Source organism: Myotis myotis, unplaced genomic scaffold (genome assembly GCF_014108235.1).
Source record: "Myotis myotis isolate mMyoMyo1 unplaced genomic scaffold, mMyoMyo1.p scaffold_m19_p_3, whole genome shotgun sequence".
Classification (NCBI taxonomy): Eukaryota; Metazoa; Chordata; class Mammalia; order Chiroptera; family Vespertilionidae; genus Myotis; species Myotis myotis.
The window spans coordinates 5,852,611-5,869,066 of record NW_023416335.1 but is presented as its reverse complement, the minus strand read 5'-3'; the positions used below and the strand labels follow the sequence as shown (position 1 = coordinate 5,869,066).

The window sequence follows — 16,456 nt, the reverse complement described above, 5'->3', positions numbered from 1 at the left end:
TTCGTAACCAGGGAGCCCGAAGAAGTCCACTCATGAAGGCTTAGACCTTCTACGTCTGTCTGGTCGCCGATCCCAAGCTGCCACATTTGTTAGAACAGAGATCTCAGAAGGAAATGATAGACACTCCTTTGTACAGTAACTGATACTGTTTTCAAAGGGCTTTGTGTGCGTTTTATGTCCAGGTCTACCTTAAGAGGCAGAATGAGGAGGATACATACTTAAAGTACACATTCTCCAGGCTGTAGTGCATTTGCGTTATTTCTTGGCTGTTCTCCACTCCTCATTGCCAGGCACACTGAGGGTGATGATATTTACCAGACTGACCTTAATGCTAAGCTGTCATGTGTCACTTGACTACAGGGATACGGTCTGAGAAATGGATTCTCAGGCGGGTTCGCCATCGCATGAACATCTCCGAGTGCACTTACACACACCGAGGTTACAGCCCACAGCACACCCAGGCTGTATGGTGTGTGTAGCTTATTGCGCCTGGGCTACAAGCCTGTATAGCATGTTACGGTACTGACTACTGCGGACAGCGGTAACATAATGATAGTATCTGTCTGTCTAAACATAGAGAAGGCACAGTAAAATGTGGTATAAAAGATTTTAAAAAATGGGGAGGGGGTTAGGGGACTGGGTGAAAGTTGGGAGAATGGGTGAAAAAGGTGAAGGGATTGAGAAGTAGGAATTGGTAGTTACAGAATAGTCATGGGATGTAAAGCACAGCCCAGGGAACACAGTCAATAACACTGAAATAGAACTATGTGTGGGGTCAGGTGGGTACGCAACTGATTGGGGTGACCATGTAGTAAGTTATATAATGTCCGATCACTGGGTTATACACCTGATACTAATAAAATAGTGTATGTCAACTGTAACTGGGAAATAAAAGGCTATTTTTTATAAAATGGTGCACCTGCACAGGACACTTCCCATGCATGGAGCTTGCAGGACTCGACGTTGCTCTGGGTGAGTCAGTGAGTCAGTGGTGAGTGAATGTGAAGGCCTAGGACATGACTGGACACCACTGTGGACTCTCTACCACTGTCCCACGAGCCCTCCCTCTGTTTCCTCCCAACAGGGTCAGAAATAGAACCCCGAGGCTGTCGATGCTGCTCCGTGCCCAGGGGGGTGGGCCGGACTGAAAGGAAACATCGAGGAGATGCTGGCTGGGTAGGGCATAGGTCACCATAGTGACAGGCAGGAGGGAATGAAAGGTGGCCTGAGGATCAGTCGGAATAGAAATCAGGATAGAAAGACAGAGGAACACGGGGCTGTCGTGGCCAGGTGGCTTGGCTAGCACATGTAGGGTAGTGATCAGATTAAGAAACTTTGCGTGTTCATAAAAAAGAGGGTGTTTAACATGGAGGGGGCGCAGAACTGAGGACTCAATATTTGGACTTTGGGGAATTCGTCTTCAGTTCCATTGACCCCATCTGGCATAAAAGGCTCGCTCTGGCATTGAACTGATGGAAGAAAGACAACTTACCCATGCTTTATATCATTACAACCTGGAAATATTTCCATAGTTCAGGGACAGGCTGGCCCCACACAACCACAGAGAGCTTTTATAAAGGGGCCGTGGCACTTCACACCTGTTCAGGTAGCTCCCGGGGACCTGTGTCCCTGTACAGGACCTCAGGTCCTTGACGAAGGATGCACAGCAACGTTCTCTGAGGACCGTCTGACTAGGTGTGGAGGGCTGTAGCCCCCTGGATACATAGGGCTCAGGGACGGGCTCCTCTTGCTGAAACAGGTCAGCGGCTGTCAGTCTGGGATGTAAGCTGTGCCCTTGGAATTGAGGTGCTGTCAGTGAAAGGGAATCGGTTGCCAAGCCCCATAGATACTGATCCCGTCAGAGAGAAAAATTCCTCCTGAACCACATGCCCTTCCATTTCCTACAGGAAATTCAGCTCCACTGTAACATTACGGGACCACCATCCCATACACGGTCTGTCGTTGACCAAAGATCCTATGAGGTGCATGACGGTAATCTGGAAGCAGGTCAGGTTGGATCATACTGCCGATATTCAACCGAGTCTGACCCACGGAAATGGCAGTTTCAGTGGAGACAGAACACTTGGGCTCCAGGGCCAAGCTGCTGGCTAGAAATCCATCGCTGTTCATTGATGCGACTGGTTGAATCATGCCCCCCACCCTCTGCCATTCATATGCTGAAGTCCTGCCTCCCAGGACCTCAGAATGCGACCTTACTTGCAGATGGGGGTCTTTCTAGAGATAATCAAGTTAACATGAGGTCACTAGGTGGGCCCTCATCCAACATGCCAGGTGCCATCTTTAGAGGAGAAGTTTGGACACAGAGACACGCATAGAGAAGACAGTGGCAGGAGACCCCAGAAGAAGACAGCTGTCTGCCAGCCAGGGACACGGTCGTGGAGCAGATCTGTCCCTCAGCTTCAGAGGGAACCAGCCAACTCTACCGACACCTGGTGTCGGACTCCGAGCCTCCAGAACTGTAAGGCAATACATTTCCGTTGTTTAAGCCACCTGTACCACCTGGAGCCACCTGTGTAGCTGCTCCACAAAACCAATACGATCGGTATCTTCTTGGGCAACTTAACCTCTCTGAGCCTCTATTTATTACCATCAAAATGTGGATCCTAATAGCACCTATGCTCACAGAGTTGTGAGTTTAAATGAGTGTAATGTACGTACAACAGTGCCCGACATATAGTGAGTTCTCGATACATATTAGCTATGAGTAGTCTCAACTTTGGGTCAAGACCCATGGAAACCTAGATTACCTTCAAAGGACACTGTATAGCAACCCAGAACAGCCGGGTAAGCTGAGAAGGGTAGGCCCCCCCAATCCTTCCAAACGGTGAAGGTGGGGAACGAAAGCATTAGGGGACGGCCAGGGGTTCTCAAGGGGAGGGAGGCCATGAATGAGATGTAGCACACACACCTGTTTCGTTACCGCCCTCAGGAGGCACCCTTAGTGACCAGGTGGACAAGGTAACAGTGCCTACGAAGAAGGTATTATTTCATAGAACTGTCTCATTGTGGGCCCGCATGCTTACTTTCAATCTAGGCTCTACTCTTGGGAAACGCACACTGGTTTTCAAGCAAATGATTCCAAGGCCGGGATAATCGCAATGTTTCCCCTAAATTTCATGAGAGTTTCTGCACAAAATAAAAACAAATTCCAGGTGAATTAGTGATAGAACCCAAACCTTATCTATGCAATTCTTGAGCGCCCGTATAAAACAAAAACTGCTTGTACACAAGAGAAAGCAACTTATAAAGAGCTGCTACGCCCCATTAACAGTCAGAACAACTTCACGCAGAATTCAGCTCCTGAGAATAGACCCCCATTACACTGCAGTCTCATGAATTGACACCCCAGGAGCTCTGCAGCACAGTCATCCAGAGGACAAACCCACGTGTAAAACAGGGTATCTCACACAGCAGCACCCATGCAGTCAATACTAAAACAGAAAGAAGCAGCCCTGGCTGGGTAGCTCAGGTGGTTAGAGCATCATCCCAATACTCCAAGGCTGTGGGTTCAATCACCGGTCAGGACACATACAGCATCAACCAATGAATTCATAAGTAAGTGGAACAACAAATCCTCCTCCCCCCATCTCTCTCTCTCTCTCTCTCTCTCTCTCTCTCTCTCATATCAATGAAAACAAAAAATTAAAATACAAATAAGTTTTTCCAAAAAAAAATGGTAAGGTTCATTTTTAAGGCTTCACAATTGAGTTTACTATGCTGTTATATTAAAGGAAAAGGCCCAATTCAGAAAAGTGGCTATTACTACAAAACAAAAATTTACCTGTATTCTAGAATTTGCTGATTGTAGGCCTTCCAGTGATGATCTCAGAACCCTTACAAAACTATACAGAATCGTGAGTACACTGTAATCATTCCTTACCATTAGGAATAAGCTCCCTGACTTCCCAAGTGAAGGAATAAGAAAGCGTTTCCATAGAGACTTTACATCTAAAGTGTTTATGTTTTGTATCTGGAAGTATATCGATCAAAGAATGTTTAATTAAAAAACAAACAACAATCCTGGAAACATTCCCTGTTCAGTCATTTCCCAGCCTTCTACCTGTGCATTTCACAAGACTTCCCTGAAAGCCACTGGTACTGATGATGATGATCTTATTTGTAAGCCCCCCAAGTATAATGACTGCCCTTCTGAATTGTCTTTGAAAGCCAGGGTCCCACTAGAAATCCATGGGGGTCACCTCTCACCCGAAAGAGGTGTGTTTGTGATGGACACTGTTAACACCTGCTTGTCCCATCACTTTCCGATTCTACTCCCAAGTTCATCAGGGTTTTGAGGCTTAAACAACAAAGACCAGCTTTCTACCCAACCTAAACCCTCTCTCACCTTCCTACTGAAATGAAACAGGTTTGTCTGGAAGTTAACAAGGAGAGACAATCAGAGATGGGAAAATGGTATAAAATTTAAGACAATTCATAGGTTCCCAGGGTGTGATCCTGTTAGAGCAGCGGTTCTCAACCTGTGGGTCGCGACCCCTTTGGGGGTCGAATGACCCTTTCACAGGGGTCGCCTAAGACCATCGGAAAACACATATATAATTACATATTGTTTTTGTGATTAATCACTATGCTTTAATTATGTTCAATTTGTAACAATGAAAATACATCCTGCATATCAGATATTTACATGACGATTCATAACAGTAGCAAAATTACAGTTATGAAGTAGCAACGAAAATAATTTTATGGTTGGGGGTCACCACCACATGAGGAACTGTTTTAAAGGGTCGTGGCATTAGGAAGGTTGAGAACCACTGTGTTAGAGTTTTTAAACATTACACATCATTTCACACACATTAACTGAGAAACTGACAGAGGGGAACACATCACCAGGAAAAGTGGGGAGACTCAATCTGGTCAATCCCTGCTTCGTTTGGGAGCAGGCTTTCTGCCCTCCCCCATGGTGATGTGCATTTCCACACCTGGACTGTGAGTTTGGCCAAAGATGTGTGACTGGGTGTGACATCACCAAAGGGCTGACGAACCCTTGTGCAACTGGCTGGGCTTTCTTGTGCATCTGCCACCCCAATAATAGACAGAACAGGACTCTGCTTGAGAGGATGGGGTGCAGGTGGAGAGGAGCCACCTGGCTGCGACCCGTCTGAATCAGCTGACTCCTGGAGCTAAATAAATGTTTATTGCTGAATGCCACCGATGTTCCGTGATTGTTTGTTACCCAGCTTTTTTGCAGCAAACACTAACTGATACAACCAACAGCTTATATAGGGTGTCCCAAAAAATGTATACACACTTTAACAGCTGATAACTCACTTAATTTTCACTCCTTTTCGGTGTAACTGATTTGAAATAATGGGTGAAGGCAGACTAAGCTTTGAACAAAGAAAATTTATCCTAAAGTGCCACTAGACTTTTTTTTTATGGGGACACATAAAAGATACAGTTTACGGTACAAAACCAGCACAGTCAACGAATTGAGGGCACACAAGTATCCGACGAAGTGATTGCTGATGCTTGCGATTCCATTGCTTCGAGTTATCAGCAGTGCCTGGACCAGACGGTCATGACTTTGAAAACAGGCACTGACAAAAGAATTATTCATTTCTGTAGGTTCTTTTAAATGTTGAAAACGAACTGCATGTTAATAAACACTGACTTCATGAGCATTCAAAGTGCGCATACGTTTTTGGGGGACACCCTGTATTTACTAAGGTCTCTGGTCAGTTGAATGAAAAAGATGTGAAGCGTCTGTGCTTAACGTAAGTAAGCTCTATTTCCATCGAGGTAGTGGTTGCATCCAAGCCAAGCTGACAAACTGATGGCCCAATAATGTGTTTTCCTTGGCTTGCGTGTCATCGGCACACCCAGGGTAAAATCTACCCGCACACGACTGCCAACACTTAGGATGACGTAGAAATGCCCCATAAAACTGCATTTCCAGATTCTCTTGAAGAAGCAGGAGGTTTGGCAACTCTGACAGGGCCTTACTTTTTGGAGGAGAGGGGATAACACAGTGGGGCCGAGAAGTGGGCTGCCTCCTGGAGATGGGCCCACAGTCTTTAGCTCCTCCCCATTCCTAAGAGCTTCCAGCATCGGGGGCAGCCAAGGCCATGCACACAGCAGCTGGGTCACTGTCTTATTATAACAGTTAAGAGAAAACATTTCATTTTTTCTGTCATAATGAGATCTTAACTAATTTACCAAATGCCATGTTCTTAAAACTCATCAGGCCATGACGTAAACATGCCGGATAGATACATTTATCGTGATCTCTCTCTCTCTCTCTCTCTCTCTCTCTCTCTCTCTCTCTCTCTCTCTCTCTCTCTCTCCCTCTCTGTAGTTTAATCCCTTAGGACTAAAATTTTCAGTTGTTTCTGACTCGCTCCCAGGACTCATGATGTTCATGTATTTAAAGAAGGTTGTGCGGCAAAGGTTGAATGGAATCTCGGGAGTTTTTGCCAGAATTCCTCACGGATCCCAATTTAATTTCTTTTGCTCAGTGCCAATTAAAAAAGTATTACAGCTGAAGAAGGCAAATTATTTTGGAAGTAACCCAGGTTCCTTAATGTTTAATTACTAAACTAAGAAAAGTTCCTGGTCACTTTTGGCAACGATTTTCCCCCGTTAGATTCAAACACGAGAGGACGCGTCCATGCGCAGTCCGGGCGCAGCCAGAGCCCACGTCCACGTGGCAAGGGCTCCCTGCTTCTCCCATTACCTGGGAAGCACGTGGTCAGGTGCTCCATCAGGGCCTCTTGGGTGACGGGTTTTCGTGCCGAGTTCATTGCTGAGATGGCCAAGCAAAGGATTTCCCCGAGTGGAATGAACTGGGATTGACTGATGGGAGACATACTGATTGGTGACACATCACCTGCAGAAAGACAATGTTCACAAGTGAGCAGATCATTCAAAGAGCCAGCCATCTGTCACACGCACACCTCACACACACGCCCCTCCCATGACCACACCTGCCCCCATGTTGTGAGCACGGCCAACGCCAAACCCTGGCGCTGTCCACATCAGCGCGGGCCGTCCACTCGGGTGGAAAGACTCCCACAGAACAGCGGGAGCTCCAGGGGCCTTGACACACAGAACCTGCCTTTAAACCCGGCCACTGGCTTCGCCAGACGTAGCACTGAAAGGCTCGAGGCTTTGAGCAACCATCTCCGCTTTTATTAACTTGGAGCCGATGTATTTACTAACTGGCATCTGCATCGGGACGGATGCATTTATTGGTAACGAGGATTCATTCATTCAAAAGGTGACTGCCTTTCGGGTCAGGCATCTGCTGGGGGCGTGGGAACGTGAAGAAGGCCTCTCCCCCAAACACCTCTGCCCCCAAGGAGTTCCCATTCAAGTGGAGGAGACAAGTAAGTAGACCAAAGTTCAAGGTGCACCAGAGGAAGCTGAACCCCAACTCTGGAGCAGGGAGGGGAGGTGGGCGTGGGGCTGAGAAGCAGGAAATGGGAGGTTTTATGGGGACCTGTAACCTGAATCCAGGACTGAAGCAGGAGTGTGTCGGTGGCTGGGAGGCGGGGTGCTGAAGGGGGTGGGAGAACCCAGCAGCAGGTGTTTCTGGTGAGTAGAGGGCCCACAGGGGTGCAGGCACAGGCGGAGGAAAGAGCCGTGTGACCAAGGCCTGCATCCTATGGGGGATGGTGAGCCAGAGAGGGACGTCAGGAGTGACAGTCAGACGTGAATCAGAAAGATGGCTGGTGGCCGGTAAAGCCTGGGCTGGGGGGCAGGAGAGGGCAGATTACATCCAGGAGGGGCTGAGGCCTCTGCACACGTTTGCTTTGCATCTAAGAGCGGTGGCGGGGAGGCTGACCCCGGCGGCCAGGGGCTACCTGGCTGGGCTCTGGAGGAGGTGACAACAGGCAATGCAGGCCTTCACTCCCGCATCTCTTCTCTATGGCACAGGGTGGCGATTTCTGAGTTCCGCTCGAGAATTCCTAGCCCCCCACAGAGGGGGAGGCTGGGAGAGCAGGAAAGTCTGCTCCCACACCCAGGTGCCCCCCGTTTCGGACTTTGGGGCTCTGTAAGGTTTCACTTGGAAGAGGCCCTACAGAGAGGGCGAAAGCCATCGGCAGAGCAGAATGTCTGTGAGCTAAGTTTATTTCCCGCGTGTACTTACATAATTGCTCCTCTCTGTTTCCTAAGCATGCGTCTCTCTTAATAAGCTGCATGGCCAGCCAGAACCCAGCCCCAGGTCAGCCAGTGGCATTAAGCAACACCTTCCCGGAAGGTGTCTGGGCAGCCCGCTCACTGTCAGGCACTTAGAGCTGTGCCCAGCGCAACCCCGAGTTTGATGGAGTCCAGAGGCCCTTTGGGAAACAACTCGAACCCTGCTTCGATGGACTGAGTGGGAAATGGTGTGATGGATGAAACCAGGCAGCAGAGCCTGGGAATGAAAACCACCAGGTGAGGGGCAAGTCGAACAGGTGCACCGGACACAGCAGCAGGATCCCAGTGTCAAAGGCCTGAACCAGTGGCTCTCAACCTTCCTAATGCCGCGACCCTTTAATACAGTTCTTCATGTTGTGACCCAACCATAAAATTATTTTCGTTGCTACTTCATAACTGTAATGTTGCTACTGTTATGAATCGTAATGTAAATATCTGATATGCAGGATGTATTTTCATTGTTCGCGACCCACAGGTTGAGAACCGCTGGAACGCCTCCCCACCCTACCCTCCCCGCAACACACACCCCAACTCATGTCAATGCTCCCCTCGCTCTTGCACCCCTTGAAGCCCCCATCAGCTCTGCTGAGCTGCCATTCTCTGCCAGATGGGTATGAGGAGAGTGTAAGACACTTTCCTCCAAACCAGAGAGAGTGAGAACTCAAATCCAAAACAGGGTGAGGCCAGCAGAGTCAGCACCAGCAGAAGCCAGGAACCCACCAAACTTAGAACCCACCAACGCTGGGGCCTCTGGGACGTGTCACAAAGAGAAGGCCCTGGGGCAGTCTTGCAAGTGTCTGCTGGGGTGGCAGTGGGTAGGAACTGGAACATGGAACTTCAGGCTGTGCTGTGGGTGTGAGTCTCACCCACTGGCTGGTGAGCCTCCGTTCATATCAGGGATTCAGAAATGACAGAATTATGTGGATGGACCACCTCAGTGGGGTCCGTCCCTAGATGAGTAAATTTAAATATTTAAAAACTTGTTGTACCATTAAATTTAAGCAAAATCTTACTCTGAAGCAGGAGTGAGGAACATCGGGCCCCCGGGCCGTTTAAGGCCCACAAAAGCATTAGGGGTGAGTTAATGAAATGTTTGGCCAAATACAGCAGGCTAATTTTTAACTTGATAATTCTGTATGGCTCGCGAATGATGTTTTAAATATTCATATGGCCCTTGGCAGGAAAAAGGTTCCCCACCCCTGCTGTAAAGCCTAATGTGTAGAAGATGAACTAGTGGTGGCGGCGGATGAGGACAGGTGGGAGTTGGGAGCTACACCTGTTCTACTCTCCCCTCCCCTCCCCTCGGGGGCCTGCAGCTCAGACACAGCCACTTAGGGATCTCCTCTGGGCTTCCCCTCTCCCCCCGCCTTCCGCAGAAGAGGACCAGGGCACGGAGGCCAGGTCCCTTGATGAGGGGCTAGGATGGACAGGTGGACCCCACGTCACCTGGGATGACTTTGTAAACTAGATGAAAGAGAGGTGAGGCCGGCTGGCAAAGGGGAAGCTCAGAGCCCGCCCGCCTGGGGACCTTTGACCTGTGTGCCATTTGGAAGGCAGCGCCTTCACAATGAAGGACGTCTCGGGAGACCAAAAATACAAAGTTACTAAATATGATTTTTAAAATGCAGGTCTATTTTCTGATTTTGTATAAGTTACAGGGAACTTGGTCTCTCTGTAGAAAAGAAATAACTCTTAGCAAACTTAACTAGTTTAGGTCACATTCGCCCTGATGCTTTTAGCTGAAATTATTTGTTTAGTTCAAATGCCATCTTCTACGCAAATTTCTTTTCACTCATTGCAGCCAAATAAATAGAAGAGGCAGCATGCTTTAAGTGTCTAGATTGCATTTGCTTTGAAAAAACTCAGCCCCACTTTAATAAAGAGTCTGTGCAATGACTTTTAACTTGGACAAAATGGGATGTGGGGGCCCTAAGTGACCATCTCCACATCACCTCCTCTGTGCACCGCACTAAGATACATTACTATCCGCTCCCTCCCACCCCCAGCCCCACCGCCAATCCTGTTTATGCTCAGTCCGAAGGCTTGCTGAGTCCCTTCCCTCTCCTCCATCCCCGCTCCACGCCGCCATCGCCTCGTCCCTGGCCCGGCCCATCCTAACGGCTGGTGACCAGCTTTCCCTCCTGCCCCCACGCTCTCTTCTTCACAGAACAACCAGGCCTTCTTAGAAAAGCATAGAACACACGCCACTTCCCTGCACGAATTCCTACAGTGCCTGCCAACTGCACCTAGAAGACCGGAGCTCCTCGCCAGGCCTGAGTGGCCGCAGGGTCTGAGCCTGCCGGCCGACCCCTGGGACCAGCCCACCGCGCCCCACCCGGGGCCCGAGAACTGCTTGGTGGTGTGGAAATACCACACACACTGGTACTGGAACCAGACTGTCTTCACGCCGAGCGTGTGTGTGTGTGTGAGTGTGTGTGTGTGAGTGTGTGTGTGTGTGTGAATGTGTGTGTGTGTGTGTGTGTGTGTGTGTGTCCGTCCTGGTGTACTGTCTGTCTCTCCCACAAGAACGTAAGCTCCTGGACAGCAGGAAACATGAGCCACGTTCCCACCGCATTCCCAGCGCCTAGAATAATGCAGAGCTTACACCAGACACCCCATAAATGTTTGTTGAATGAATGAATATCCATTTATAACTTTATAATCCAAGGACTTTCTCAGGGTATTTTAAGGATTGTGATTTTCTTAACATATTTTGCTCAATAACTGAAAATCAAACAAAATTTAACAGATCAAATATACCTAATTTATATGCAATTTCTAAGACTCCCCCTATTAATAATAATCCCCCCAAACAGAGCAGTTACCATAGAAACATAATGCCCCCCCCCCAACAGAGCAGTTACCACAGAAACATAATTACATACTAAGTGATGGTTTAGGGCATGCATTTAGATCTGTACTAAAGAAATCATAGGTATCTCTTAAACAGCATAACACATTATTCCAATTTACCATAGATCTTAGATCAGACCTTCTTCATGAGTCATCTAGTCATTGTTAAAATATACTACTAGAAAATTCTTCCAACTGGACCACACTTACACTCAAAGAAAACACGGGAATATAAACACAGCTAAGACATTGTTGGTCATCACCATCTAAAGAAACTACCACATTGCACATAAACTATGAATTGCTGCTTGTCTATAATTGACAGGATAAATTTTTCCACTGTCACAATTAGTCCCGAACACGTTCATAAGGACAACTCATCTAAAAACTCACAGCTACTTTGTAGGCTAACAAATTCTTTCTAAACTGCGATAATGCCGTCCTATTGTTCTAACAAGAAGGGGTAAATAGGTTTTATTCCAGCTTTATTTTCTTACAAACATCCATTTAGGTACCGTCCTCAGGGAACACTTGTCAAATCCGGGATGATTCAGATAAAGCCAAGCGCGGTGCCTTGGACGGAGCAAGCATTCAATGAATTTCTGGTAAGTGAATTTAAAATGTGAGAAGGCGTGAAAATGTTACCATCGCAGGAAGACGTCTTTGCTTGTAAGAGCACTGAACATCAGATTTAACAGACCTCGGTGAGCACTTGGAGATTGCGTCCATCTAAGGTGCTATGAGACACACGAGGACCAGGAGCAATCGGCCCGGTGGTGATGACGGAGCGGAGGATGGAGACCACGCGGGAGGTGGGAGAGAGCTGCGCAGAGCGCGCAGCGTGCACAGCCCGGGCTGCCAGGCGAACGCTGGCGCCGCAGGGGAAGGCTGGTGGCGAGGTGAGAGGAAACAGAAGCCAGATCCTGGTTGAGCAGAAGGCTTTGATCTTATTCTTGATGCTAACGAGGAACCACTGCATGCATTCACACAGAGGAATTTCACGACGTGGCTGTGATAGAAAACCACTCTTGTGCGACGGTGGAGGACAAACCGGTGACTATTAGAGTCACCCAGGCAACTGACAAGGAGGGTCCAGATGACTGGCAAGAATCGGGCACATGCTGACTTTCTCTGCCTTTTACTCTGTGCAGCTAGTTACCGTCTCAGAAATAGCTTCTTCACATGCATACATTTTTATTATTTAAACCCCTCTATGCGTTCTCCCATTCAACTTTCGGCCAGTTCCTTTAGCTGGAATTCTTTCAGAAAATTCTCTCTCACATAAGTCATCCTCTGAAGAAATATAACTGAGTGCTTATCACCGACCCAATACCTTGAGGTACTCAAGTTCCCAAACCGTTCCAATCTTGGTTCTATTTGGGGAGGGGGGACTCTACCAACCATCCTGTGATAAAGCTCCGTCTTTATGAACCCCATTTTCTCTTTCGGTCATTAATTGGGGTCCTCTGTACCGGAATTCTGCATATGAGGGAGGACAACACGACTCCTAAGAAGATGTGACTTCCAACTCTCATTCATCGCCTCCCAAGACATGCCCACAGCTTTCCAAAAGACACTTAGTGAAAGAGCACACATAACTCGATTTTCTTCCATCTAAAGCAGCGGTTCTCAACCTGTGGGTCGCGACCCCTTTGGCGGTTGAACGACCCTTCCACAGGGGTCGCCTAAGACCATCCTGCATATCAGATATTCACATTACAATTCTCAACATTACTGTTATGAAGTAGCAATGAAAATAATTTTATGGTCGGGTCACAACATGAGGAACTGTATTTAAAGGGCCAGAAGGTTGAGAACCACTGACCTAAAGTGACCATCTTCATACTAATGAATAAGGAACGGCGACATAATAAACGGCAACCTTAAAGTACTCCAAAGTCCATCTTCCCTGTCAGCCGTCGGCAAGTAATCTGGTTTTCCAAGCACCAGCATTCCCGTTCCCCTCCTTATTGCTACGGACTATTTTCCATCATAAAAGCCGATGTATTCTGCCCGCCGGATCGAACAGTTACCTGTGATCCTAATGAAGCTCATGCTTCCCAGTGCAGCTCTGAAACTGACCTGCTTTGTAACTGGGAGGTTCGGGGGACACTGTGAAAGCCCAGTCTCTTACAACCAAACACAGCGACCACTCTGGGTCCGGCTCCTCATCCGGGAGATGACAGTTTCGAGGAAATGATTTCAAACACTCATTCCTTCGGGCTCTCAAGTGCTCGGATTCCACATCAAGGCATAAAAACGCAGCGCAGAACTCCCGTCTAGCTGTGTCGCCATCTTGCAGGAGACGCTGTTTTCATGCCCATCCAATCTGAGAGGGTAGGCTTGGATTTTAAAGAGAATCGCAAGACCTGGGGCTGTTAATTTCCCCCTTTTGATAAAGGCTCCATCATGTACTCTTTCTAGTGCAAAGCCTTGCTCTGCTTTGTTCCTCGGACCAACGTGAGCCTGTGTTTGTTCTCTGAGCTGCCAAAATTAACACTAAAGTTACAATTATAGATGCCCATAAAATTACCACATGGAGCAGATACTGCGACCCATAAAAACGGTCCAACTTGCTTGTAAAATGTACAGGCGCACAGCGACAATACAACTCTATTCCTTTCCACAAACCAGTCATAGACCTACTAATGGGCCAAGTTTTACCTTAAATACCCGTGGGCCTGGGGAAACCGTGAGCTCGCCGGGGTTAAGCAAACAACTTCTCTGACGCAAGGCATCAGACAAGTCTTGTGTTTTACAATTTAGTTCAATTTATTAACCCCGGTTTTATGGATAAAATGTCGTTCGGTTTCTTTTAACAGACGGTCTACTACGATAATTTTTAAAAGTTGTTCTAAAGAAAACACACTTTCCCCTCCCAGGCCTCTCGCAGGCGGCAAGGCCCTTTCGGGGGGCAGAGTGAACGGCGCCCAGGAGCCCAAGGCTGCCACCTCTCCTGTGAAACCGAATGACTGTGCTTGACTTTCAAATGTTTGTATTTGAAATTTCAAAGAAAACCGCCATTGAAAGAAGGCACTTTGTATCAATTTATGGTACGTTTGGTTTAAAGGCCACCGATTTCAGAAATCTAAGGCTGAGCCCTCATTGCAACAGTCAATGGAGGGAAAGTTGACGTGAAAAGGAATTTCAGAACATTTAGAAATTCTGTAAGAGCTTCTCTGAAGTTTGTGAATGTTGTATTTCAACATTTGATGGGTTTCTTAAAGAAGGTCCCATTCCTAAGCTATTATCTGAATAAATTATTTTAATTCAAAGGACAATGTACATACGAAGCTCTTGTTAATAATAAGCCAATGGTGGCCACTGTTAGCTCTGACATACTAAGAAACTTCTAATAACAGTAGGGTTAAACAAGAGCCAGCAAGGTGGTATGCATGCGTGTGTGTACGCATCCCCCCACACACACACATGCACGCACATATGCAAATAGGTTATGTCTACCACATCGCCTGAACCTTTCTGTCTAATGCGGAGAGGTGTCTAATGCAGCCAGGTGAAATGACAAGTCAATGGTTTACAAGACAGACCCTCATCTTCCCCAGTCTACAAGTTTTCATTAATAAGCAGAGACAGACAAGCCAGAAGAAGTGGAGGATCGGGGAGAGAGGGGCAGTCAGTGGACAGTGGTGGGTGAGGCCTCGTAGCCAACTCACGAGGATGATAACTGACATCCTCTCTAATGAACAGCTAACACTTTGGGACCATTCTGCTATTGCGATAGATTCGTAGTTTAAAGGCGACATGCTTCAGCCCTTGCCAGGTGGCTCCGTTGGCTGAAGCATCGTCCCATGCACCAAAAGGTTGCAAGGTGGATTCCCAGTCAGGGCACATACCTAGGTTGAGGTTCGATCCCTGGTCAGGACACATATGGGTGGCAACTGATTGATGTTTCCCTCTCACATCAATTTTCTTCTCTCTCTCTCTCTCTCCCTCTCTCCCATCCTCTCTAAATTCAATAAAAGCATATCCTCGGCTGAGGATTTAAAAAAAAAAAAAAGGTTACATGTTTCAAACTTTTGCTAAGGCTCCACATTACAACCTGGGTGTGGCGTGTGCCTGGCACCATGGAATAAAACCCAGCAGAGCACTAGACACAGAGCAGGCACTCAGGTTTGTTGAATAAACAGGTACTACATATATAGACAAGGCAAGGTAAGACCTTGCTAATTACCAAGATGTTTCCCATCACCAGCTTCCACCTCGCTCTCTGGTCCTGCATCCAGGACTAAGTTAAACCCATTTGCCACCAAGGATGAAGTCATGATGAAATGCCAGTCCTCGCGGACAACACTGAACAAGATGTTCATGCCATTCTGTAAGGCACTGGCTAACGAGCTCCTGTGGAAGACAGTGTCTTCCTTTACTTTATTAAAAGGGCACCATGGAGAATGGGACCTCGGTTCCTATCTTACTTCTCCTCCACCTCCGCTGTATAGCAGAACCCAGCCTAACACCAGCGACATATTAGATGCTCCGACTCCCACGGATGGGATTTCTCAACGCTATGAACAAATCCGTCTCGAAGCCAGGGTCATCCTTGTCCCCTCTCTATAAGTTAGAATCGCCATGCCTGCTTCTCAGAACTGTGCCCTTTGCCTCATCAGTTTAGGAATCACAATATTACTGTGACTGATTTCTGTAAAATACAATTGGAATAGAACAAGAAGGCCTAATTAAATACAGTTTGAATATGTGTATGTTGATGGTTCACAAATTACAACATAATTATACTGAACGGCTGCTGCCGACTCCCCAACAGTTGAACACCCGGCCAGCCCTTCCGACGGCCATGGGGGTTTTATGAAAGAACTACATAGTGCGTACAGGGATGAACAAGTACAGGGAAAACTCCCGCCAAGAAGTAACTTTTCTCTCCAAAATTCGGCATCTCGGGACCGCGGCAGAGGCCAGGAACTTTGTCATCGAAACCTTAGGTTCAGAGCCCACTTCTGCTCCTCAGTAGCTGTGTGAGTGATGGCAAATGAATTTTTTGAGTCTTGATTTCTTCTTTTTCTTCTGTTATAAAGTAAACACAGTGATGTTTACTTCATAGAGTCATTGAGGGGATTCAATGACATAATGGCTGTGAGTGCCTACATGGTACCTGAGACCTAATAAATATTTCGTAAGTGGTAGTTAGTATTAAAACTGTCTTCCCCAAGCCCATCTGAATTTATTCAATATACTCTTATATGGTGTTTGAATTTCTACCAAGAGGGAAATCATCTGGTCCTAAAAAAAACAACACCCTGTTTTTTTAAAACACACACACACACACACCAGAGACATCTGTGGGAAGGCTAAGGGGCAGTGGTCTTTCTTACACTAGAATTAATTCGTTTAGTCAGATTGCTCACCTCTTGATTCTTATCTGCGAGCATGTGCACCGAGTGAATAGAAT

At 47.3% G+C, this 16,456-nt stretch overlaps 1 protein-coding gene across 5 annotated transcripts in view; it reads right to left on the bottom strand.

The window, feature by feature from the left end:
- Positions 1–16,456, bottom strand: part of STOX2 (storkhead box 2) — a 195,851-nt gene that overhangs the window by 13,000 nt on the left and 166,395 nt on the right. For all 5 annotated transcript variants that reach the window (XM_036298316.1, XM_036298315.1, XM_036298314.1 and 2 more), the window contains exon 2: positions 6,716–6,868. In XM_036298316.1, coding sequence (XP_036154209.1) covers positions 6,716–6,868 — 153 coding nt within the window. The remainder of the gene's footprint in view (positions 1–6,715; positions 6,869–16,456) is intronic.